Here is a 25,502-nt window from a genome sequence, read left to right on the forward strand (position 1 = left end):
TTAAATAACGCTCCAAATGTATGCAAAGTTTTGGCGAGGAAAAACTAGCATGGCCATTTTCAAAGGGGTTCCTTGACCTCTGATCTCCAGATATGTGAATGAAAATGGGTTCTATGGGTACCCACGGGTCTCCCCTTTACAGACATGTAATATGATAATCACATGCAGTTTGGGGCAAGTTATAGTTAAGTCAGCACACTGACACACTGACAGCTGTTGTTGCCTGTTGGGCTGCAGTTTGCCATGTTATGATTTGAAAAAAAATGTTATGCTAAATGCAGTACCTGTGAGGGTTTCTGGACAATATTTGTTATTGTTTTGTGTTGTTAATTGATTTCCAGTAATAAATATATACACACATTAGCATAAAGCAGCATATTTACCCACTCCCATGTTGATAAGAGTATTAAATACTTGACAAATCTCCCTTTAAGATACATTTTGAACAAATAAAAAATGCGTGATTAATTTGTGATCAATTGTGATTAAATATTTTAATCAATTTACAGCCCAGGTGATAAGTCAATGTGTTTACACCCCCCACCCAAGTTGGCCAAAACCATCTGTTATGACAGGTTTAAAGTATGGGTAAAATAAAATCAGAGAATTATTTCTAAACACAATATAAATGTTAAAATAACTTCTGAAAACATGTGAAAAGAACTATATAGTACTGAATTTTGGAGTTAGACCATAAAACTGTTTTAAAGTTAGTTCAACTTGTGCTTATGTCATAGGCGCTCCGCCATAGCAAAGTCCGTCGCTACTATTGCAGCTGTAAAACAATGGATAAATTGTTTTGATCGTCATAATTCCCGTGAAATGACTATTTTCAGAATTCTGGTCTGATAACATTCAGAAAGTCTAGAAGAGCTGCATTATTGATATTATTTAAATGTACTACGGAGTATTAGGGCCACATTGAGGGGGAAAAAAACGGATATTTCCAGAATAAAGTCATAATATTCAGAGAAAAAAGTCATAATATTACAAGAATAAAGTCATAACTTTACGAGAAAAAAAGAAAATAACACGTAAAATTACTACTTTATAATATTATGACTTTATTCTTGTAATATTATGACTTTATTCTCAAAATCTCAGATTTTTTTTTTTTCCTCAATGTGGCCCTAATACTCCGTCGTACCGTCGTACCATAGACCTACAACAATGATAAATAAAAATGAAAATGTAAACAAAAAACAGACCCCTGACCCCTGGTCTATGCAGATGTTTTTTGTACAAATGTAATGTCTTTATCTGGTCATCTGCAGTTGTAACTTCATAACTGTGTCTGCTTGCATGTGTGTCCGTGCGTGCATGCATATGTGGGGGAGAAGACAGTGAGTCCTTTGAACGGCAGGTCATACCCCATCTACCTCCAGCTCTCCTCCCCTGATAACACAGCAGTTACTTCCTCTCTCTGACTCTCTTCCCTCACTTCAACCTTTTTTCCACACACTGTCCCGTCTTTCTTATACTCTCTGTCCATTCTGTACATCTCTCTCCTGGTCTTGTCTTTACCCCACCCACCCCTCCATACTCTTCCCTGGTCTTTAATTAATCAAAATGAGCTAGCCCCTGGGTGACCCCCAGAGAGCTGCTAGTTAATTTAGATTTACAGCCAGTGTCCAGCTGAGGGCAGATAACACTACAGTAGGAGTTCTTCCTCATGTAGGTAGGAGGATGATGCTGAGCCAGCCCATCTTCTTCTCACCAAAAAAAAAAGAAAAAAGTTATTTTTCTAGGCTGCTTCAACAGTCTATTATGGAGAGACTCTGAGGGCCAAGACAGCAGAGCGTGAGAGCAAAACAGGGCTGAATAACAACATCCAGCAGAGGTTTTAATTCACTAAACTAATCTCTGTCTCTGATATCACTAAATCTTCCACTATATGCTTCTGTCCACTAAATGTCTGTATCAACACTGAATTATCTGGCAGTCTGATTTATTATGTTTATTTTATTTAAGAAGGGTTAATGCACTAAGGTATTAATTAACATGAGCCATAACGTAAATGTACCTAATTTCCATCTGCAGTCCCTGGCAGGTTGATGGCATTAAAGAAAACATACAAAAGCACATAAGCAGAGACAATTAGTAAAACAATGATAATAACAACCACTCCAGATTATGGCAGTATGTTCGATTGTCCGGTAACCACTGTTTACAGTCCGATTAGCAACTTTACACGCAAGACAGGAGTTGGAGTAGAGACACAACGTGTACAACCAGATTGTTTCACAAGTAGCCAAGAGCCACAAGTGGGTTCCGAGACTGCATTTTCTGCCAATGCTTTCCTCCTCTTTCGCTCTCCACATGGACTGTTTACCTGCATTCAACTGAAGCCTGTTGAACGTGACCGGTCAATACCACTCAGACTACAAACGAAAACCACAAGTGCAGCATATGTTTATAGTAGAGCTGTCAATCCTAACCCTGATTTATAGTTAACTGCAATTAATCGCAAATTAGTCACACATTTTTTATCTGTTCAAAATGTACCTTAAAGGGAGATTTTTCAAATATTTAATACTCTTATCAACATGGGAGTGGGCAAATATGCTTGCTTTACGCAAATGTATGTATATATTTATTTTTGGAAATCAATTAATAACACAAAACAATGACAGATATAGTCCAGAAACCCTAAAAAATATGCTCATATCATAACATGGCAAACTGCAGCCCAACAGGCAACAACAGCTGTCAGTGTGTCAGTGTGCTGACTTGACTATGACTTGCCCCAAACTGCATATGATTATCATAAAGTGGGCATGTCTGTAAAGGGGAGACTCGTGGGTACCCATAGAACCCATTTTCATTCACATATCTTGAGGTCAGAGATCAAGGGACCCCTTTAAAAATGGTCATGACAGTTTTTTCTCGCCAAAATTTGCATATATTCGGAGCGTTATTTAACCTGATTTGCGACAAGCTAGTATTACATGATTGGTACCAATGGATTCCTTAGGTTTTCATATGATACCAGTATCATCAAACCTTAACTGGAACTGGAGAAGGTGATGGGTGTCCAACAATTTCTGAAACTTTCTGAAAGCAACAAGAAGACATTTACCGAGACTGAGACTTTGAACTGCAACACTATGAATGTCTTCCAGGAGAGACTGTCGGAAAATGTGCGCCGTTATCCGAGTATTTAAAAGATCCCCATTTCTGGTACAGATATAGATTGGATTCTTCAGCTAAGAGTTGAGTGCCGCACCCTGCTGCATTCGACAGAAGCTCATGCCAAAAGGGAGTAGCAAATCAAACAGATTGAGAGCATGAAGAGGTATTTTGCAATACATGGTTCTCTCTTTTTGTTGTCTAGAGAAAAGCAGGGTTTGACTGAGAGTGAGTGGAGTACTAAATAGACTTGATGAAGGTATTGTCAATAAAAGCTGTATGAATGGAATAGGAATTTATTTCTTCTCTACTTTTCCACCTTTCGCATGCCTCATGTGCCTCTCTCCTCTCCTCTCCGCAGGGCCTGTATATCTTCTTAGTGTATGCTGTTTACAACAGTGAGGTAAGGAGGCATTCAGTCCATTGTCAGTGCTGCTGCCTGTTTCCCACTGCGGCAGAATATCAGAATGTAACTTTGTACGGTATGTGAGATTGCCCGCCTTTTGGACAAACCAGTGGGTGTAAACACTGCTTCTCATTTAGGTGAGGAATGCCATAAAGAGGATCAAAGAAAAAAGAAAGGCCTTATCTTTCACGGTGAGTGAGCAAAAAGTACACAGCAGTGATCGGGTCCATCGGTACAGGACAGAAAATATGTTGATTTTAGTGGAACTTTAGTGGAAGTTTTCTTAAGTTTAGTAGACTATAGCCCACATATTACATATTATATAATACTATGATAAATTCAGCACTTTGAAACATTTCTGATTGTGATGTATTTTCCAGAACTGTTCCCAGCCAACCAGCTTTCTACCTTCCCAGCGGGCCCCGATTACCTCCTGGGGTCGCAGTCCAGCAACCCCCTCCAGCCCAGAGACCAGCGAGACCTCTGGACCCCCCAGCTCCACCTCCACGTCATTGGTCATCAAGAACGGTAGGCTGCATAACCTGTGGCTGATGTGTGTGCTGTGTGTGACATGGTGTTATGCGGCTAGGGGGAGTAAGAGGAGATCTTTTGTGAGGATTTGTGGACCATAGCCAAAAATGTGTCACTATTTACCAAAGGACCGCACTGAGGTTTTGTGCTACCGTAATATGTGTTTCAAGTGCAACTGTTTAGAAGCGCAAAAGGAGTGACATGTTCACCCTTGCTGTGAATGACACTCTCTCCTGCACCTTCACTGCATTTTGTGGCTGAAATAAGTGAAAGATGAATGATGGTGATAGACATCAGTTTTCACTTCTTTTCATATCTTGGTTTATCTCATCTGCAGCAATCTTTCCAGCAGACACAAGGCTGTAACTAAATGTCATTAATTGTTTAGAAAGAAAAGGACAAATAATAATAGAGATCTGCATACAGAAGGAACCAAAAGATGAGAGTTCTCATAATGTTCTTTTGGAATTCACATTTTTTGCATTTTTGTTTTGCTGTGTGTATTTTTACAAAGCAGTCTTTTTATAATTGTGCTTCGTGCTGCTTGTATGTCTTTGTCTGGTATGGTGTGACCTTGCTTGTGTTGGACTTGAAAGAGAAGTGCAAACCTTAAATACAAATAGGTGTGTGTTTTTTCGTCTTTCAGAGAGCTTCAGAAAGGAAAGCTTTGTGAGTTTCTCTTTAAAACCAGCATCAGGAAATCAAGTAAGTAACACGTATGCATTATCTCTGCATTATTGTCATATCATACTGTTTAAATATGACTGACTATTGTGTATGTCTTTTCAATTAAAACAGGTGGTCCAGCTGATTGGGTTCAAGCCATCAGGTACAACTTACACTTGACAGTGGTCTTCATTGAAGAGTGTGTATTAGTTGAAGTCAAGTGTCACAGCATCAGAAGAACAACAACAGATGCATGGTATAGATACTATAAACTGTACTGAAACAAAAATACTCTCAAAATAGTCACAAATAAAGTGAGGAGATGAGGAAGTTTTAATTATTAAATACAACAAATTGCACTCGAGGGGTCTTGTTTCTGCAGAAAGCAGTCTTAGCAGCATAGAACGCAGCTATTCTACTTTTAACTGCAAAAACAAGTGTGTGAACCGAGTCTCTCATACAGCAAAGACGTCAGCACAGGTTTCTGCAAACCACGGGATACGTTGAATGTCAGCGTTTCTGAACCAAAAATAGATTTAAAAAAGTATGTCTCATATCAGCCTTGTATCACGCTTGTAGAAATGCACAATGTCGCGCGGTTAACGCTATGAAACGATTGGTTAGGTGTAGGCAACAAAACTGCTTGGGTAAGGTTAGAAAAAAGATCATGGCTTGTGTTTGAATAACGTAACAGAGTAACTACTGTGAATAAATAACAACCCCCTGAGCGGACTTGCTTACATAAGTACAAGACTCTATGGGTAATACTCTCCTCCAATCACGCACACTGAATTTTGCATAAACTTAGCCGGCCAATCAGGATGTGCCTACCCAAATACGTGCGGACTCCACAGTATATAAGGCAGCGAACTGGCCCAGATTTAGTCCAAGTACTGGTAAAAACTGCCAAATCCAGACCCTCGAAAAATAACTGTTTAGTAAGGAGTCCTATAAGCGATTTGTAAAAGTAAGAGCTTTTAGATTACTAGTGTGGCTTGAAATTAGAGAGAAAGGAATGAATTTTCCAATTAAATCTCAACACGCATTTTAAGGATTGTTTCTGTCGTATGGTGGGTGATCCATACTGTAGCAGGTGTCTTACCCTGTGGTGAAGACAGATTTTAGGGGCTGCACTGGTCTCTCACTGCTGATGCGAAATAGAGCTTTGATGGCAAATACATCAATCTTTAAATTGAGTCACACTTTGTGAAAGGAGTTTGGTCAATGCCATCACCTATACATTTCGGAAAATGGGAATTGTACACCGCGTACAGTATATGCTTCCAATCCCAGCATCCACCTGTGGCCTCTTGGTTTCTCATGTTAGGAATGTATTGAGCTCTACCTGCTTTGTCTGGTTTTAACTGACATATAGAGTATTTTGAAGCAGCCTTGAGAACAAAAAGAAAAATATGTATTTGCATTTTCATACATACATCATTGGAATTCCTCATTTTAGTTGACTGAATGAACTCATTATTCTGCCGGTTTATGTTAATATTGTTAGAATTAGCAGAAGTGTTCCATGTGGGATGATGGTCTGAATGCTGTTTTTTATAGTATGTTTATGTTTATTCTTAATTTTCACAAACACAGAATAGAATTTTTCTGTCATGAAAAACTGAGTATTTGTAGAAAGCATCATCTAATAATGACCTCAATCCAAACAGCTGACAACTGACCGGAGGAGAAAGAGCAAAAAGGGGTTTTATTTTTCCTAGATTGTCTCCATTTACCTGCACAGTGCACAGCATTTAGGCCTGTGTGAAAACTCCCCCGGTATCTTTTGTTGATTTGAATGCGCAGATGAACACAACAGATGGTCCCCCCATTTTTCCAAAGGGTCAAGTCACTGTCAATGGCTCTAAATTGCCTGGCAGTATGGGGAAAGGAAGTTTTTAGATTCATTAAATATTTAGCCGTCTGTGAAGAACGCCTGATGGATGGTGTTTGAGTGCTGCTGGGTGTTCATTGTTGACCGACGAGACAAAGGAGAAGTTCATTCCCTTAATCAGGAACGGACAGAGCTGGCTATTCACGCCGTCAGCCATTAACCACTCCAACACCTGCTCTCTCTCTCACTCTGCCTTTCATTTCCCCTCCTTTCTGGTTTCCTCTTTTGTACACAAACACACACTCGCACTCCTATATTGCAAAAACATTAAACATCAGATTGAGCCAGGAGACGTAGCTAACGCCTTTCACTTTATTTCACCGCAGGTTGTTGAACCGCAAATGGAGTGGATCCTGATACGCAATTACAAGCATTCACCACGCTGGACACACACACACAGATCCCACCTGAAGAAGTGCACTGTCTGCCACCACAAACAAACACAAACACACACACACACACACTCTGCTGGGAGGAGTGTGGAATAAAATAAGAACGAAGAAAGGATGAAGAAGAAGTGAGCTTCTCTCACTCTGTCACTGTTCTGTTCTCAGATCAGATCAATGTTCCCTCAACTACTAATTTTTCTAACGTAGCCTCTGTCGTGTGTATATTGTGTGTTGTATATCGCCAACAAAATGACAAATGGACAAGTTGTAGGTGAGGTAGCTGACTCTCTGGCAGAAAGTCCCCAGCATTGGAACAAATAGAGTAGTGAGTAATACATCGGTCTAAAAAATATCCTATTTATCGCTTGTTGCCTGATAGAAGTATAAGCTGATCTCTTCAAATTAATTTAAACTTTATTGCGTCACATAAAACTTTAAAGGGTCAGCTCAACCAAATCAGTTTTATTTACTAAGATTGTGGGTACAGTGGAGCAGATTTTTTTTGTTTTTCTCTTGTGGTGCCCCTAGCATCAGAAAATAGCATTTGAAAACAGCACAGTAACTTACTCCACAGACCTCACTGTGAACAGGAATCTGTACAGTAGAGTTAAGATATTTCCATGAAAACTGTAGACAGTTCTTTATGTGAATTATTCTGTGTAATCGGGATATTGTATCTGGGAAGACACATTGCTGTTGTTGTTTTCAGCATTAATGTAGTGGGTGGAGATAGAAATCTCAGCAACAGGTATCTGAAAACGTCAGTAAATAAAATATACTTTTGCAATATGCGTGAACAAACCCTTCCTTTAATTAAAAAACAAATAACATTATTTTTTTTTTTACTTTTTCTTAAAGTATTACTGGCTTACAGTACCTACACCCACACAGCAACTATATTTTCTATGTATTGTCTAACTGTCTTCGCTGAAGACATCTAGAGGGTTTTTAAATACAAACACAGTTCTCTACTAGACCTCCAAGAGAATGAAGAATGATCTGGTTATGTGTGACGAATATTAAAGGGGATATATCATGCTCATGTTCAGGTCCATGCTTGTATTTTGGGTTTCTACTAGGACATGTTTACATGCTTTAATGTTCAGAAAACACATTATTTTTCTCATCCGGTCTGTCTGAATATACCTGTATTCAACCCTCATTCACCCACCCTGTCTGAAACGCTCAGTTTTAGAGCCTGTCTCTTTAAGCCTTCCCCTTCCAAAAGCCCAGTCTGCTCTGATTGGCTTACGAAAAAAAATATGGTACACCTTTGCAAAGGTAGTTCTCAAGCTGTGGGTAAATTGAATTGAATCACATGTTTTCTGATCCAGTTTGACTGGCTTGTCTTATTTTACAGTTTGTGGCTACCCAATGTACAGTATGTGCACAAGCACTGAAAAAGTGATTTTTCATAATATGTCCCCTTTAATGCTGGGCTTCATTCTTACAGTTCTGCCCTCACGTCGTGTAAATAGCTCTACAATTCAGTAGTAATTCAAGGTTACCGCAAATAACAAAATCCTATCACCCCTGATATGGCAATATATTGTAGTTCTTGACATGTTGTCTTATAGTTACCAAACATCTTCAGCGTGGATGACCAAGTTTGATAATGCCTCCCTGTAAGTGTGTTTACAGTCTAACTGTTATAAATAGATGATTACATAACGCATTAAATAAGCCTGTACCATTGCAGCTCATCAGGCATGGAGCGATGTGCAACAACAGCAGACAGCAGTATGATGCTGTGAGTGTAAAACTCACATGTTCAGATATATTCTGAAGACTTGAGAGACAGGAGGCACATGTTCTGTTGCCTCTAATCGCTCTTAAACCTATATATTCTCAAACTAGTGATGGCTTTTAGACACTGCAGAATCGTCTTTGTTTCTCCCTTGTTCTGTATTACTACAAGCAGCAGTGATTTTAACTCTCCCCTATGTTTCCTACAGCAGGATGCACTATAAACTCCAACTGTTACAACATGCTGAATGTCTGTGGATACACCAGAGGTCTGTGTGTGACTCTGCTGGGCTGGTAGATAGCCTGACCTACCAGGAATCACGTTGTAGTCTATAGTTGCTGATGTATATCTTCAAATAAGAATCACAATTCTTGATGTTTGTTACTGTACTCAACAAGGTCTGCTATGGTCTAAAATGTGTTCTCTCTGTTGTGTTTGATAGAGGCGTTTTTAGGTGCATATAAAAAGCGGGGCAAGGATTACTGTGCACCGATGCGAAACCAGAAAATTACATAATTTTGCAATTTGAAATAATGCGCCATTTCACATTTCCCAGGCAGTTTAGATAATCCGACAGAGCACATACTTGTTATCCTCAATATGTTGTTATAGGCCGACTGCTCAATTCCCAGTTTGTATGTGTCGTCAGTTTGGATAGCTACTGTATGTTTGCTCTGCCGATTGTTGTCCTGCTGCTTTCATGTTTGGTTAATCATCTCAGCTTCAGATACTGAATGCCTGTTCTTGACCAGGTGCCATCCCCTTCGAATAAAACACATGGGAAGCAAAAAAAAGCGTCTTCTCTGACAAGCTAGCCATTTTGTCCTGGAAAACCACTCCACGTTAAATCTGATTATTTTTCCCAGCGGTTTGGTTTATAACAATATTCCGATTCAGATTACTATTATTGTCCATTATTTTTTTTCAATAAAATGGAAATTAGTTTCTTTGGTACTGGTATATAAGATAACACAGACAATACACAACAATACTTGATACTCAGCAGTGTGTCCCACGGCTGGTGGGCACTGAGGTGTTTAATCCCAAATTTTTCTTCAGAAGACAGACTTTCAAATTTGTGCTGTAGAAGATCATCCACATCGTGAGGTGACCACAGTTATCATCTTCTTTAAAATAAATACTAACTTGTGCAAATGACGACAACGCCTATTTGGCAAATAGCAAATCAAATTACAGTGGGGCAACAGGAAATCAGCCACACTTGGTATCACATTTTTTGCCATCCGCTTTCATCGCCAAAGGCAGTCTTGAGAGCGTGGGGCTATCCCGACGTAGCGGCTGCAAGAGCCAAGCACAATTAAAATACCATTTTAAAACTATTCTATCCGCCACTTACCCTAAATTGTAGAATAATAGCATATAACAGCAGCAAACAAGAGTGTTTATGTCATGCATTGAGTTAAGGCCTTTACACACCGGGGGCATGCAAATAAATAACACAAAAATACGAATATTATATGTCTAGGGCTTTTATTGTGAAGGAAGAACAGAAGGAGTGGATCTGTGCTGCGCTGCCTTTGTCAAAGTTGAAGGGAGTAATACAGTTTGCTGTCTTGGTTTGGACTACGGATCCTCTGTTGTTGTTTCATAACTATAGGTGCCACTCAACCCGGTCCGCACAACTTGATTGGTTGATGCTGTGTCGGCCCCAGGGCCTCTGCCAGGGATTGTATGTGTGTGTGTGCGTGTGAGTGTGTGTGCGTGTGTATGTGCCTTGCAGTGTTCCTGGTCCCCGGTTCGTTGGAGCTGGAGGTGTTCAAGATATTGGAGACAGCTGGCCACTGTTTCTCCGGTCTATAAGACCCGCCCCATCCTGAGAGTCTATGGACGTCACTCCCCCGGCACCACCTGGTGCTATGTCACCTTTTATTTTGTTGTAGCATTCATGAAGTTACCCTGGCAGCATGTTTTCTGCCAGCATCGTTCGTTACAATTCATATTTTTGTTACCTTTGTTAACCTAATTCAACTTTTGTCAAATAAAAAAAAAAATAATATCTGCATTATGTATGAAAATATTCATGACAAAAACAACCGTTCCCAAATAATATTAAATACTGTAATAAGAAATATTAAAAAAATATTGTCGTGCGAATTAATAGCACAAAAAAAAAACGCCCCCAGTGTGTAAAGGCTTTTTCTCAGTAGGCTACCACTAAAGTAAGATTTTTTTTTCTGCTGCCAGCAAAGCAGCGAGTTTTGTCCCAAATGACCCCTCGCCTCTAATGTCAGACATCATAGTGTATTCTTCAACATGATCGACATGTTCTACATTTCAACATTTTTGTAGATGGACATTTGAAGACTAAATCAATTTCCCACTAAAGTCTTGTGTTCCACCATGAATTTTAATCGCTCCTTAAAATATTAGAAGAATATTAAGGATTAAAAAACATTTTACACTTTAAAAATGACAATGTCACAGTTTGACTGATGTCTATTTGAAGAGAGACATACATTTCCTGTAATGATTTGTTTCTAAAACTGATGTTTAATGTTTTAGAATGTAACTGATGTGAATCATGTTTCTGTGTTAAAAGTCAGACGAGGCTGAATAACAGCCACACTATGACCGCTGTAATGAATCTTGTATTTATGAGCTCGGTATCACTTGTTGCACAACTGATGAACGTTGTGAAATAATAGCCGACACGCAAGTGGAGCTTTACTTCACTGAAATTTATTGGTTTGATGCTATTACAATAAAATATATTTAAAGAAAAAAATGTTTTGGTCACTTTCTTTTTTGGGAGAAAAAAAACCAAAAACACTTCAGTTTAAGACGGGACTATCAACTCACAGGAAAATAAAAAGTGAACAAAGAGCAAAAACAAAGGCAATATCAAGAGAATCAGTTCCACAACAGTAGCGATTTGACCCAACATAAAGCGGAGAACTTTTTCGGTTGAAATGTATCTTCATCTTGCAGTAGATATTCACTTCACAACATAAATATACTGTACAGAGTGATAACACACAGCTATCTCAACTGGAAAACCAAAGTCTGTGTGTGTGTGTATGTTTTCAGGCAGACATTAAGTTAAGGCAGGTGGAGTGATTGTCTACGACACCTTGAAATGGACGAACAAGGAATGATTTTCAATTTCCACAGTGAGAAAATTGGACAAAGAGAGTTGGACAATATTATAAACACTGCTTTGGCTGTGTCTTTGTTTTTCTCTGTGAAAGTCATGTGCTTTTAAAAAGGGTGTGTCACTTTTCATACATCTGGGAGTCCAGTTTTTAAAAAAAAAAAAAGACATTAGTGTTACTTTCCAACATAGTAAGTGCCACAGATAAATCACTGACTGCTACAAATATACAGTACAGAGTTTAGGTTTAAGGCCTGCAGTGTTCTCCACAGGTCGTCTGATAAGATATTTTGTTTAAAATGTATACAATATGCAAGAATATGTCAGATATTCTTATCAGTGGAGAGCTTTTAGTGACCCATGATGGTTACACTCATCAACCTGAGAACAAAATTCTGTATTTAACACTAACTTGATTATTTATTTAATTATTTATAGGAGACATACTTTGGTACAAATAATAAAGAAATCATGAAATGTCTCTCCTAGACTGGTTCCACAACTCTGAATCACAACACACGACTCTCGTTTTTTCAAAATGATACAAAAGGTCAGGTGTTGTGCCCATTGACGGCTAGTAGAGCTCTTTAGGCAGGTTTAAAGGAACAGGTTGCAGATTACAACTTCTCCCGTGTGTTAAGCGTGCAGAATTGCTACGGTGGCCAACGCAAAAACGCGAATGAGTGCTCAGAGTTTGTGTGTACGTGGAAAGTGAGTGGTGAAGCAAGAGAGAGAGAGCGGCGGCGACGGCAGCGAGTAACGTTGCAGGGAAAAAGTTATCAGTGTTCGGTTTGTTCGTTCTGGGCTACTGTTGAAACATGGTGGACTCCATTGATGTAGATATAAACGGCTCATTCTAAGGTAACGAAAACACAACGATTCTTATTTTCGTATTGATATTTTATTCCATTTCTGCCAATAGATCCCTTTAATTGTTACACACTGGTCCTTCAAGTTTAGAGATCATCTTCCTACGTATCTAGCTAGCTACCGAGCTACATCCATGAAAACTAGTCCACAAAAGTGGCGACAGGTGTGGATGAGATTGAGGCAACTGTACACGTTGTTGTTATAAGTCGACTTACAGAAACTTAACACATTTCTGTGTTGAAAAAAATTATGCCGGCAGGGCGGATATGTCACTCGCTTCTGATTGTTTAGAGCTAAAAAAAAACTTTATCATTAAAAAAATAATATTAACACGAAAAAAATTATGTTTCAGCACTACTAATTCACAACAGCAAAATACATTTGAAAAGAAATGTGATGCCGCCTGAATTATGTCTTTTATCAACATAATTAAATTTTTTAAATAAATGTATTTGCGATGTTCATAATATCGGTTAACATTCTCTGACAACGTATTTCATTTGTTTACTTGTGGCAACTAAAACATGATTCATATATTTATGGTTCTGCTCAGAACTCTAGGTTAAGATTAGGGGAAACATCACGGTCTTGGTTGAATATTGAGAAAGTCAACGTGGCTTTGGTGCATGAGATGGGATGTTTACTTTTTCAATATTTAACCAAAATCCTGACACGCAGTCTGTGTATGAGCTCATTGTGTAAAAATGATCAAACACAAAGTATGAAGCCTTTAACCAGCAAGCTACATGACAGATGTTCAGTTAAACACAGAACACACACAGGGCAGAGCGATCAAGACCGTGCGCCACCAACACAGTGGTAACCTGGTCGGTTCACAGTGATACAGTTAAGTGGAAAATCAGTTTACTAAAGACCAGTGAAACTCAGATCATCCTCCTGTCACATGATGTCCTCATAACACAATGGTTTATATTTGACATATGCACCTGTGATTTAAACGGACTGTGTGTTGTGTACAGCTGTTGTGTTCACTCTTGCTGGTTGACAGGAACACCAACATGAAGCAGGACGTGTTCAGTGAGCATCCAGTGTGTTTTGGAGTTTGTTTAACATGGAATATTGAGGAGAGAAAAATAGTTTTCTTTTAGGTCTTGGTGGCATTTGATGATAGTCATTTCAACTATTGGAGGGTGGGGGGACAAATTTCCATTTTATATATATTTGGGGGGACTGGGGTGGAAATTGCCATCCTGCTGGTGTAAATACTCACTAGAGCACCGAATGTGTAAAAATCAGCTGTTAAAATAATAAATAGTCCCCAACAAATGCGGCTTGAGACTGAGAGTCACAGACAGAGGCGGGAAGTCAGAAAGCATTGAGAGGCGGACTAATACATTGTTGGTTTTGGTCTTTTCATGGAATTTGTTGACAATAAGAAAAGAAAAAAATAAGCATTAACATTATTTACAGAACATATAAGTTTGGACAATGTAATCATTTTCATTATGGGTAATAAAAACCATCTCTACAGCAGCTCCAGTGCAAAACAAATGGAGTATCCGCACACACTCAGATCCATCCATCTCTACTCCACATACAGTACAGTGTGTTGAAAAGGGACACAAATGTGAGTGTGAACATGACACCTTCAATTTCTTTTTTGAGGATCCATTGTTTCTTGAGGCATTGACCCATAAACAAATCAAATTTTTACACAGGAACTTGAAATCAAAATGTCACCAGATGCATCTTTTCCCTCCCTGTGTCGTCTCTGTGTGTGTCTCCTCGGTGGAAACTGAAGGGCAAACACTGACAGATGCTTCCTTTTGTTATTCACATCTTTACTTAAATAAAGAAAAAGGCTGTCTTTTCCATTCATCTCCCTCTTACCATTTGCACGTTGATGTGTCTTTTCCCCCCCTCACTCTTTCTGCTCATCACTGCTCTGGCTTCTTTTTATTTGTTCATCCCTAAAGCGTCACATCTATTTATTTTGTCTTTCTCTATCGTTCCTTTCCTCTTTCTTGGTAAGGGTTTGATGAATAACTGATAATAAGAATGTGTTTTTCTTAACATGTCTGGATTCTATATATCAATATATTAACATCTAAATAGATTAAAACAAAACTATATTGAACCCCATAGAGCTTTCATATTTTTTTTTTAAAACATTGGTGGCAAAAAGAAAAAGTGTAGAGATATGAGCAGCGCTAGTCTAGTCCGACGAGACCACAGTGTGTTGAGTTATCCGGAAGCCTCTAAAATAATAATAATAATAATAATAATATTAATAATAATAATAATAATAATAATAATAATCTAGGAACAGTGTTGGTGAACTTGGAATCATAAAGTCGCATCTGACAGTTGGATCAAAAATGACTCATTTAACATTAAAATTGAATTTCTGAAAAGAAGCTAAAAAATCTGTTGGGGGGGAAAGAAAGTGCGCATCAGCTCACCCAGCAAGCATTCAACACGTGTTTCCATTCAAATAGTCCCATTTTGTGATGTGACAGTTCAACATCAGCCCACCCAGCACCAGATGTCACAACAGAATTCCTAAAGTTATATTGGAAACAGTGTTACAGTGATATCAGAACAATATTTAGGATGTTTCAAAATGATGCAGGTTGCAGCTATGGACTGATGTCTCAACAGTCACCATGTTTTCATGGCTGCTCAGCACTGATGCAGGCTGGAGCCTCTTCCTCTGAGTCTAAATGTTTGCTGGGCAGCTCTGTGGGACGTAGAAAATCGTGTGTGCGATGTTGAATTCATGTGATATTTGGTCAAAGAGGATATTATGTAACTCTACAGGCAGATCTAATTTTTTATTTTTTGAAAACAGGGTATAAAATCCAGTTTGTAAAGGGGTCATTAATGTAGCTCTGCAGGATATGAAAACATTCAAAATGTAACAGGTAGTTTTACCTTGAGTACAGATGGAGCTTTATAATTCCAAACTCTAAAGAACATTTTCTCCTCTCCAACTCAAACCAAAGCCCTCACAAGATGACCCAAAATGAACCTGTCTATCTCCATTTTTCAGTTTTTTTTCATCTCACTCACACTTTCCCTCCCACACACACAGTCTCACCTAGAGAAACAACACATGACAGTGGAGCATCCTGCGCGCGTCCCCTCACACGCACGCCCGCTTGGCGTGCAGCATCTCGATGAGCAGGTTGTTGCAGGGCACCTCTCCGCTCAGATGCATGTAGCACAGGTAGTCCTCAGCCTGCGTGCTGAGGGAGCGCAGCTCCGGCAGCCGCACGACCAGCTGGCTGAACTTCTCCTGGAACTGAGGGTAGGTGGACAGGGTGTACTCCAGCAAAGCCCCGTTCACCTGCTCCTGGACGCCCTCCACGAATGCCTGGTCCTCCAGTAGCTTCACATCTGCACACACACACACAAAGGAAAACATGCATCATGACTCAGTGAGGGAAATATGAATCTGCTGATATGTGGCAGAGTCCAACACGTTCTCACTTTCAACTCTCGGTCAGTGGATTTATAAGCGTCAAAATATGACGCAAACCCTATAGCGTCAGTTTTGGACGTGTCAGGGATGGTGTGTCAGTTTCCGCTCGTTACATGTACAGTGTCTTTTCAAAATAAACTTCCGTATTCACAGGAAACGTAGTTTTCGCTTGTTACATGCATACGGACTCTTTTCAAAATAAACTTCCAGTGTAGGTTTACTTAGTTTTTAAGGTTTACTTAAATTCAGCAGTGGGTACAAATGGAGCAAATATGATTTAAATGCATGAGACAAATAATCTGAAAAAAACATCATGTTCCTCTGTGTCCTCCGGTGCTCCTAATGGCATCTATAAGATTTCACAGACCGGAGGAAAACAAGCAGTCAGAGCTGATATGGAGCCTGCCGTCTATGAGAGCCGGCTGTCAATCACTCGCAAACTCGGTCAAACTAGGCAGCGCTGATCAAATATGAATCAATATTCTGTTACTGTAATGCCTATTTCTCGCCTCAAATGTTTTCAGAAACATTTAGCTGTAAAACGAGAAAGTTTGTGACCCGGTAGCCATGTCGAGGTAAGAGTAGGAAATACCAAGCACCATTTTCTCATTTTACAGCCAAACAGTACACTACAAGATGTTTCTGAAAATATTTGACGTGTCATGACCCCTGCCAACTCTTAGTTTATTTATTCATCTGTTCTGTTTTCATGCCTCATCACTAACCTCTCATGTCATTTCAGAGCCTGCCCCGCCCCCACCCCCCTGCTTGCGATCACCTCATTCCCTTCACCTGGGTTTCCCTGGCCACCTCCTCACCTGCAGCTTGTTCACTAATCAGTTCCCAAGCCCATATATACCCGTCCTAGTTGACCAGTCACTTGCCAGATTGTCTAGAGTTTTTTGCCACCAAGCTTTCCAGCGTTTCCTTATCCTGCCTGACTTATTAGTTTTCTTGACCTGCCTGATTCCTATTATCTACTACTACTACTATTATATTATATTCCTGGTTGTATATACCTCTGCCTGTTTTATTAAGTAAAAACTTTACTTGACTGCTGAACTGCCTGCCTCCTGGTCGTGCTTTTGGGTTTCACTCTGCCAGTTTTGCTATTAGCCTGACATTACGTGAGAAATAGTCATTACAGTAACAGAATATTGGTTCATATTTGATCAGGGCTGCCTAGTTTGATCGGAGTTCATGTGTGATTGACAGCTGCCTCCGTTGAATGAAAAGCCAATAGGAACGCTCTCTCTCTCTCTCTGAAATGACCATAAGTCTTCCATTACGGGCTAGATTTTCTAAAGACTGAAAACAGAGCCATGAGGAGGAGCAGTAGTCTAGTTTTCTCTCAGAACACTTGAATTACAATATGCTGAAAGGTCATTATGGATTTTTTTGCCTAATGATGCTAAAAAACATTCTGCCTACTGCAGGTTTAAGAAACAAAACTACTTGGTTAAGTTTAGGAAAACATTGTGGTTTGGGTTCAAATAAGTTTGAAATAGTTAAGATTATCACGTAACTGGCCTTAGTAAAGTACGTAAGTTGCGTAACAAAACTAAGGTAAAATGAGTCAACGCTGACATTTGGTTTCACACGAGACACTAACAGCAGCCTCCTGGCTGAAAGTTTGCTTGACCCATTCATTCTAAGACGGGGCTTTCTCTCTCTTCATACTACGTCAGTTTCTCTGAGTGTTTAATTATCACGCAGATGGGTTTACATTGGAGTTAGTTGAAAGCCTGGTGCGTCTCATACAGATTCTAAAGGGTGCCTTGCTGTGTTGGTATTTGATTGAGTTGGGGTAGAGACCAAGTTGCAGAGTCAGGCTGTCTCTCCCTTTTGTTTGCTGCACAGTGGAGCACGTTATGTCTGAGTTTAGAAGGTTAGGTACCGAGTGAACCAGCTGAACCTTCTCAGTTCTTCCATCGGCTCACTTACTTTATTATTTTACCTTGAACACATTATGTAATAACACCATAGACTGTATAATGTAATAACTAGACATAATGTAGTAAATCTTCACTTCATCATGTAATAATACCAGTATATTGTAATAATCTACTGCATTTTGTAATAAACAGCTTGATTTTTGTAATAAATGATTACATATTGCAGTGGTTATTTCAAGACACTTTAAGGAAGGCTAAGGAATACAATGACACTTGATGTGAGTTTTCGCCAATGAAAGATAATCTACTAATCTTTTAATTTAATAAAAAAAAAAAAAAAAATACTTTTGAGTCAGGATAATTTATGCTAGAATGCATAAAATAAACATTGTTGTTGTATGTATTATGACATTTTCATTAAAAAAAAAATGCAACTCCCACATTTTGTAATAAACGCTGCAATATGTAAGGATTTATTACAAAAGGAAATGTATTAATCTTGTGTTCAGACTGTTTATAACAAAATGCAGCCGGTTGTTACAAAATGTGGGTGTTATAACATAATGAAGTGAAAATGTATTACATTCTGTTGAGTTCTGTTGAGATTACATATTGCAGTGTTATTACATAGTGTGTTGTTTCATGCCTTTTTTTGTTAGTAAGTAATCTTGGGTGGGGACTCTTGTACCAGTTGGGGGTATGCTGTACCTCAAAGACAGACAGTTAGGCATTATAGTTTCTGGTAGGACGGGACTGGGGTTTACTATAAAGCTTTTGTCTGCTAAATGTTGTCAAGGGAGACAGTAGCTGGATTTAGCTGTCGTGTTTTAATGTCCTCACGTTGGCAGCTTAGTTAGCGGCTTCGTTCGCGCTAAGTTAATACTTTAGTTGTCTCTGTGTGTATGAGCTTTGTCTACGAGCTTGGTTCCTTTTTGTTGTTTAAGGATGATTTGGTGACTAGTAAATTGTTGAGTTACGAGAAACCAGCAATGCACTAGATGTTAAAACGTATCCAACTGAAAAACCAAGCCAAGCGTTGCCAACTCTTTTCCAATGAAAGTAGCTAGCAGCACTTGCTCCAAAAGTCGCCAAATCTAGTAAGAGTCGCCAAGTCGGCAATACTCACAGTCCATCCCTTCAGGCCTCCCTTCAAAGCCACTCTCCAAAAATGATCATTATGAACATAAACATATCATAATGGACTTTTTTAGTCCTCTGACCACTCAAAGCACACTACATACCAACATTTACCCTTTCACACACATTCATACACTGATGGCAGAAGCTGCCATAAAAGGTGCCAACCTGCCAATCAGGATCTAATCTAAATACTCATTCACACACCGATGGCACAGCCTTCGAGAGCAATTTGGGGTTAAGTATCTTGCCCAAGGACACTTAGACATGCTGACTGGAGGAGCCGTGGATCGAACCCGACTCGCTCTACCTCTGAGCCACAGCCGCCCCGTAAATAATAATGAACTCGAACAACGAACATAGCTATTGTTGGTACTCCCATGTGCACTTCAATAAGTGCAGGGCAGAATGTGTGCAGACAGGCATTATTACAGTCCTGCGACAGCCACAGATACTGCTGTTGGGAGGTAACGAGAATTTCAACAAATATAACAAAAATGTTGTTGAAGAAGATTACCAATCCAAGCTCTAAGCGCCTTTGTTGTGTAACTTCAGTCTGTAGTCTTTGGTAGCTGAAGTTTTGTGTTGAGGGAGCATTGTGTGTTCTGTATACATTTAGCGGATACTTATGTGGTGTATATTGGCACGCTTTAGCTGTGTTTATTGGCACTGGTAAAGTGTTTTCTCAGAGTTGTTGTTGTTGAAGGTCTTTGTGCCTGTAACTAGCGTCTTATGAGACCAAGTGTGGACCCTTGGAAATGTCTTTGTCCTTGGTAAATAAGTTGGCATGGCAGAATGTGTAGACTTTTTGGTTAATCCATCAGGGGAGCTGCATGTTGCTAAGAATTAAAACACTTTGTTCAGACACGGATTGATTTGGGGTCTATGATCAAACCAATGTTTAAGAGTTTGCTTCTGCAGGAAGACCGCCTAGAGATAACTATTTTTGTGGAGAGACCATGTGTTGGCCAAGGCGCACTCCTGGATGTGGTAAAATCCTGCAAGATGTAAAATTAATATTGTTGAATTAACTGTCTGCTTAGTTTGGCTGCCTTGTTCCCCTGAGCCCTGATTGTAACATCGGGGGGGGGGCTCGTCCGGGAAACAATTGCATATAAAAGCGCTTAAAGATTCACATGGAATGGAGTTTGGTGTATTTGAGAATTATGGAAAATTAGGGCTGTCAAAGTTAACGCGATAACGCGTTAACGAAATATTTGTTTTAACGCCACTAATTTCTTTAGCGCATTAACGCAACTTGCAATTTTAGGGTTGTTGTGGGCTCAGTGTTAAAGCTAGAATGAATATTGCATCATATGAAACTAGAAAAACTAAGGAATCCATTTAGTACTGACCATGTCATACTAGCCTGTCATGTCATGGGCTAAATAACGCTGCAAATGTACATTTTGTCAAGTACTACAATAGGTTTTGTTCAGGAGCTTTCAACCGCATCTCACAGTCTTCATCATGGAATGGAGTTTTATACTTAGGTCACGTTGTAACAACTGAGCCAACTCCATCACAACTGAGCAAACTCCATGATGCATTGGTGAGGATTGTGAGATGCTGTTGAAAGAAAAGGCAGGTTAAGATCAGTTTCTAGAATATTCCTGTTTTGCTTTGTAGATTTTTTTGAACAAATTGCTTAAAATGTACATATTTGGATGGAAAGTCTTTTTTGAAGGGTTGTACAGATAATATATTTGCACTCAAGCTGCTCAAAGTCAATATTTAGTATCAAATTTGACCATTTTCTTCAGAGAAATTCCTTAATTTTTCTCTACTATGTAAGTATTGTAACGTTATATAAGTAAATAGTTGTATATCCGAAAGAAGAAATAACGGTTTGAATGTTCCATGTAAACCATTAATTTATGATATAAATGCTAGCTACTATGTATTATTTGTATGCTGTATCTATACTTCAAGTATGAAATAAGGTGAGTGCATGGAGTGTGGGTGGCTGTGTGTGTTTGTGTGAGACAATAGCCAAGCCCTCCGGTGGACCGGCATTCAGCATCAGCTGAGCCCATCTTGGAGAATCCATTCACACAGTAATTAAATGTTTTGAATCAATGTTCTGAATCATCTTTTCAAACTGCTTAAGGGCAATTAAATTACCCCCGACAAACCTGACTCTGAAGATGAGGAAAAGCGAGAGCAAAGCAGCCACAGGCAAAGACAGCAAATATTTTCTGTCTATGACAAGTGCTCTCCCCATTCAAAAGCTCTTTGTTCCCCGCTTGCCAGCGCTAAACAGCAAACACTTCTGAGAATCTGGGCAAGCCACATCTATGCTCTCTCCATCTGCACAAGCCGCTACATGAATGTCGGTCCTGCCATCAAATGATAGACCATCCATTACGCTTCTTTTGAATGCCATTAGTGGACAATGGTGGAGGAGGATGTCTTTGTTAATATTGGCTTTTGTCAACCCTAGAAATTTAATTAAGTGAATTTATTGGAGGGAAAAAGGCCAGTTTGAAAAAAACGCTTGTAACCTTACAGATAAATAGGTACTGCAGATAATTTGCAATTGTGAAATTTTTTTCATTAAAATGTCAGTGTTGCTATTCAAATTCCGCCAAAGGACAGCATCAGTATGGCCCTGCAGCCCCACCAAGTTGATTGATTTTTACAACAAAACCCATCATTCTTCCGAAAATACACTCCACACTCATGTAAGCTCAGGCAAGCTCAAGAACACATTCATTTGCAGATAGGTCAATGAAGGATCAATCACTCTAACTAATACTAATACTAATGTTTAAAGGATGAGATTCTAACTGTATAGGAAATATGAATACTGTTTTTGCTGTTCGATGTTAATAATTTGAGATATGATGACAGCATCTCTTCTCAAATTATAATTTCTGCCAGATGATGATCACTGACTAGAAGTCATTATGTTTTGTTTTTTATTCAACACACCGATGAAGCACAAACACAAGGTTGACTCACTGGGGTTGAACAGGAGGAGGAATTTCAGACAGGCGATCTCTCTGCGGTCCAGCTGCAGCGCCCGCAGCCTCGCTGCCAGCTCCTGTCCTCTCTGGATCAGACTGGACAGAGTCGCCTCAGCTTGGGACAAGATGAACGACAGCTCGACCTGAAAACAGACACTACTGGTTACTTTCTATGTCCCTTGTATTCATGAGACTTGCGTCAGTGAAAAGTAGAATAGGAGCCTTCAGCCATCAACCTCCTCTTCTGTGGAACCAGCTCCCAGTTTCAGTCCGGGAGGCAGACACCCTCTCCACATTTAAGAGTAGGCTTAAGACTTTCCTCTTTGATAACGCTTATAATAAGGGCTGGCACAAGGCTGGCTCAGGCTGCCTTGGACCAGCCCCTAGTTTTACTGCTATAGGCCTAGACTGCCGGAGGACTTCCTGTCCTCGCAGGTATCCATGGATCGGGGTTACACCTGGATCGTGGTTCCGCCTGCTGCCGCGGCCCTGCTTGACACCCACTAGCATTATTATTATCAGTCTTATTTTTATTATTATTATTAATGCTACTACATGTATTATTGCTATTATTCTTATTATCATTCTATTATATCCACCACTACTATTTTCAATGATATTATTCTTATTCATATTATTATTATTATTATAGCTGTTGTTGTGCATTTATGTGTGCATCTCTCTCCATCTCTCTGCCCAAGGTTTCTACCCGTTAAAGGGGAGGATTTTTTTGCTACCGTCACAGAGTGCTTGCTCATGGGTGTGGTGGATTTGATTTTGCAACAGAAGTTCATCCTCATAAGCATGGCATGCAAAATAGAGACACAAACCTGAAAGATTGAAAACTATTTTTTTTTTTTTTCCAGTCATGGCCACATGGTGTTATACAGCAGAACAGCAGCAAAAAATGTCCTTAATGTGTTCTTTCAGTCATCAGCAAATTCTCCTTATTATTACTCTCTCTCTCTCTCTCTCTCTAACATTACATCAAAACATACATCCCCTTATTAAATAAATGTCTTCAGGAATAAATTGACCTCAAGTATTTAACCAGCTCTATGAAGACCACAAAAGTATGGAAACCCTACATTTGATTTTGTGGATATATGATTGCAAATCTATTTTTCATTTTAAGTGTTTTAATGAATTCCAGAATTCCTTCCACTGAATAGGTGTGGTGGGTCAACATGCCTTACAGAGAATTTCACTTTCATCTGTTTCACAGGCTGATAGAACACACAGTTCTGGAGGAAACATTACACTATAATATACTGTACGTGTAGTTTTAGGCACTTAAATAACAGAATTTACAGGTGTTTTGAGTTTTGGTTTATCTATCTAGTCTCACTCTCAATGACTTCTGTATAAAGAGATATATCAGCATTGCTGTTAACTTTAAAGTCTTACAAATGACTGTACATTAGCAAAAAAAATTTCATTAATTTGGTTTTACAGCTGGTCTATTTGATAGATCAAGCAAACACGTTGGGACTCCACACTGGGGCGGACAGTCCAAAGATTTTGGAAAAGAGCCCATCTTTAACCACATTTTGAATGAAGTGCAGTGTAAATGAATGAAGTAGACATGTGCATTGTGCTGATGGGAAGTCGTGTGAGGGAGTCGTTACCTCCTGGCCGGTCACCAGCAGGATACTCTCTTCCTGTCCATGTTGCACTTGTCTGAAAATGTGATCCAGGACCAGAAGTTCAGACCAGCAGTTATGGAGCAGCTTCATTTGATCTCCCACCTCCAGGAAACAAACACACACACACACACAGAGGGAGAGACAAAAATGGAGACGCTATCTTAAAGCAAGTCTACAGTCTGAGATTATTCTATGGTCATGTTGAAGCGGAAATCAATATCCTCTTTTTCGAAGTAATTTGTAATTTCTATCATTTTGTGTTGTTTATCATGGTCTACGGAAACATCGCACATGAATGGATTCCTTTTATACGTAAACTCGCTCAGCCATTCAATTTGATTCTGATTTCAAATGAATACAACACTGCTATCTACCCTACTGTCTCGCTATTAAGCCAAATCTCACAGAAATATGCGCCAAAAAGAGATAAAGAGAAAAATGGGGAGACCATAAAAACAAGGAGGGAAGAGAAATGAAGTGACGCTTGTTGGTATTTGTGTGAATGCGCTGATGTTTATGTTATTGCCATGTCCCATGTTGTGTATTTACGAGCATCGTCTGAGACCTCTTCAACCTGCTCACCTCTCCCAACCTCCCCCCACCACCCCACCATCACCACCCTTCCCAGTCACATCTGCTCTGCTCTGGGGGTTGGGTGTGTTTTCAGATTGAGCCCCTCCCTCCCCTCCCCTCGCTGCAATATTGTCTGCAAACTGAAGGACACGGCAGTCAGTAATTCTGCAGCCGCAGCTGCTAATAGGCCCAGACGCACATTCATCTGACACCAAGCTGACAGAATTACTGTCCATCTGAATGAAACTATATATCAGTCGCAGAGGGGAGGGTCCAATCTGGTTTTGGCCACATCTGGAATGGTGCAGTGGTGGGGGTCTGGGTGTACAGTGATAAAGGAAAGGGTTAAGGAAGCAAGAGGTCTCGGCGACCTCCATGCGCTTCCTCTTCAAGAGGAGTTGGACACTCCGCTGCAGCCAAAAAAAGTCACTGTGAAAAAACCCTCAAACACTGAACGTGGGGAGAAGGGTTTTATTTTGGATTCTCAACGTTTCTGTTTGTCCATGTTAGAGCGTGATTAGACAGATATATATCAGGTTATATACCTGTCAAATATCATGTTTTACCTGTGGAAGCCACATTTTATCTCACAGCCATGAAGTCAAAATCTCTGGGATTGTCACCGGGAATAAAAAGTGCTCATCGTAATCCTGTCAACATACTGTATGGCTGCTGACAGCGCTGTCAGCTGGCCAGCAGTATAGAGGAGGACTGCCCAGTCGCCGGGAAAAAATGTTGGCTTTGTACATTTCTGCGAACCAATATGTTGAATGTGGCTGTTTTTGCATTCGGTCAGAGCAAGTTATGTAGTATATCAAGCAACCGTTGAAAGTTATGTGGTATAATAGCGAGTATAACAAGTGAGTAAATCCAATGGGTCAAACAAACTGGAAACGGCTGTTCGTGTCCCGTGTGAAACCAAAATTAAACATTGACTCAATGCTTGTTACGTAACGTTGTTATGTTCGTTATGGGGCTGTCAATCAATTAAAACATGTAATGGCACATTTTTGTATCTGTTCAAAATGTACCTCGCAGGAAGATTTGTCAAGTACTTAATACTCTTATCAACATGGGAGTGGACAAATATGAT

General features: G+C 39.6%; 2 protein-coding genes across 4 annotated transcripts in view; one reads left to right on the forward strand and one right to left on the reverse strand.

Annotated features, from left to right (window-relative positions):
• Window positions 1-11,621, forward strand: part of adgrd2 (adhesion G protein-coupled receptor D2) — a 39,361-nt gene extending 27,740 nt beyond the window's left edge. The window contains exons 20-25 of one of the 2 annotated variants that reach the window (XM_074637471.1): window positions 3,491-3,532; window positions 3,673-3,726; window positions 3,916-4,063; window positions 4,713-4,771; window positions 4,865-4,895; window positions 6,953-11,621. In XM_074637471.1, the coding sequence (XP_074493572.1) occupies window positions 3,491-3,532; window positions 3,673-3,726; window positions 3,916-4,063; window positions 4,713-4,771; window positions 4,865-4,895; window positions 6,953-6,960 (342 nt within the window). In that variant the 3' untranslated portion in view covers window positions 6,961-11,621. Of the gene's footprint in view, window positions 1-3,490; window positions 3,533-3,672; window positions 3,727-3,915; window positions 4,064-4,712; window positions 4,772-4,864; window positions 5,051-6,952 lie in introns of those variants that run through there. The other variant, XM_074637470.1, reaches the window with a different exon arrangement.
• A 409-nt stretch (window positions 11,622-12,030) lies between these two features.
• nr5a1a (nuclear receptor subfamily 5, group A, member 1a) overlaps window positions 12,031-25,502 on the reverse strand; it is a 29,047-nt gene continuing 15,575 nt past the window's right edge. For both annotated transcript variants that reach the window (XM_074637473.1, XM_074637472.1), the window contains exons 5-7: window positions 23,819-23,938; window positions 22,186-22,333; window positions 12,031-16,104 (exon numbers count right to left, since the gene is read on the reverse strand). In XM_074637473.1, the coding sequence (XP_074493574.1) occupies window positions 15,851-16,104; window positions 22,186-22,333; window positions 23,819-23,938 (522 nt within the window). In that variant the 3' untranslated portion in view covers window positions 12,031-15,850. The remainder of the gene's footprint in view (window positions 16,105-22,185; window positions 22,334-23,818; window positions 23,939-25,502) is intronic.

The sequence above is a fragment of the Sebastes fasciatus genome, chromosome 6 (genome assembly GCF_043250625.1).
Source record: "Sebastes fasciatus isolate fSebFas1 chromosome 6, fSebFas1.pri, whole genome shotgun sequence".
Classification (NCBI taxonomy): domain Eukaryota; kingdom Metazoa; phylum Chordata; class Actinopteri; order Perciformes; family Sebastidae; genus Sebastes; species Sebastes fasciatus.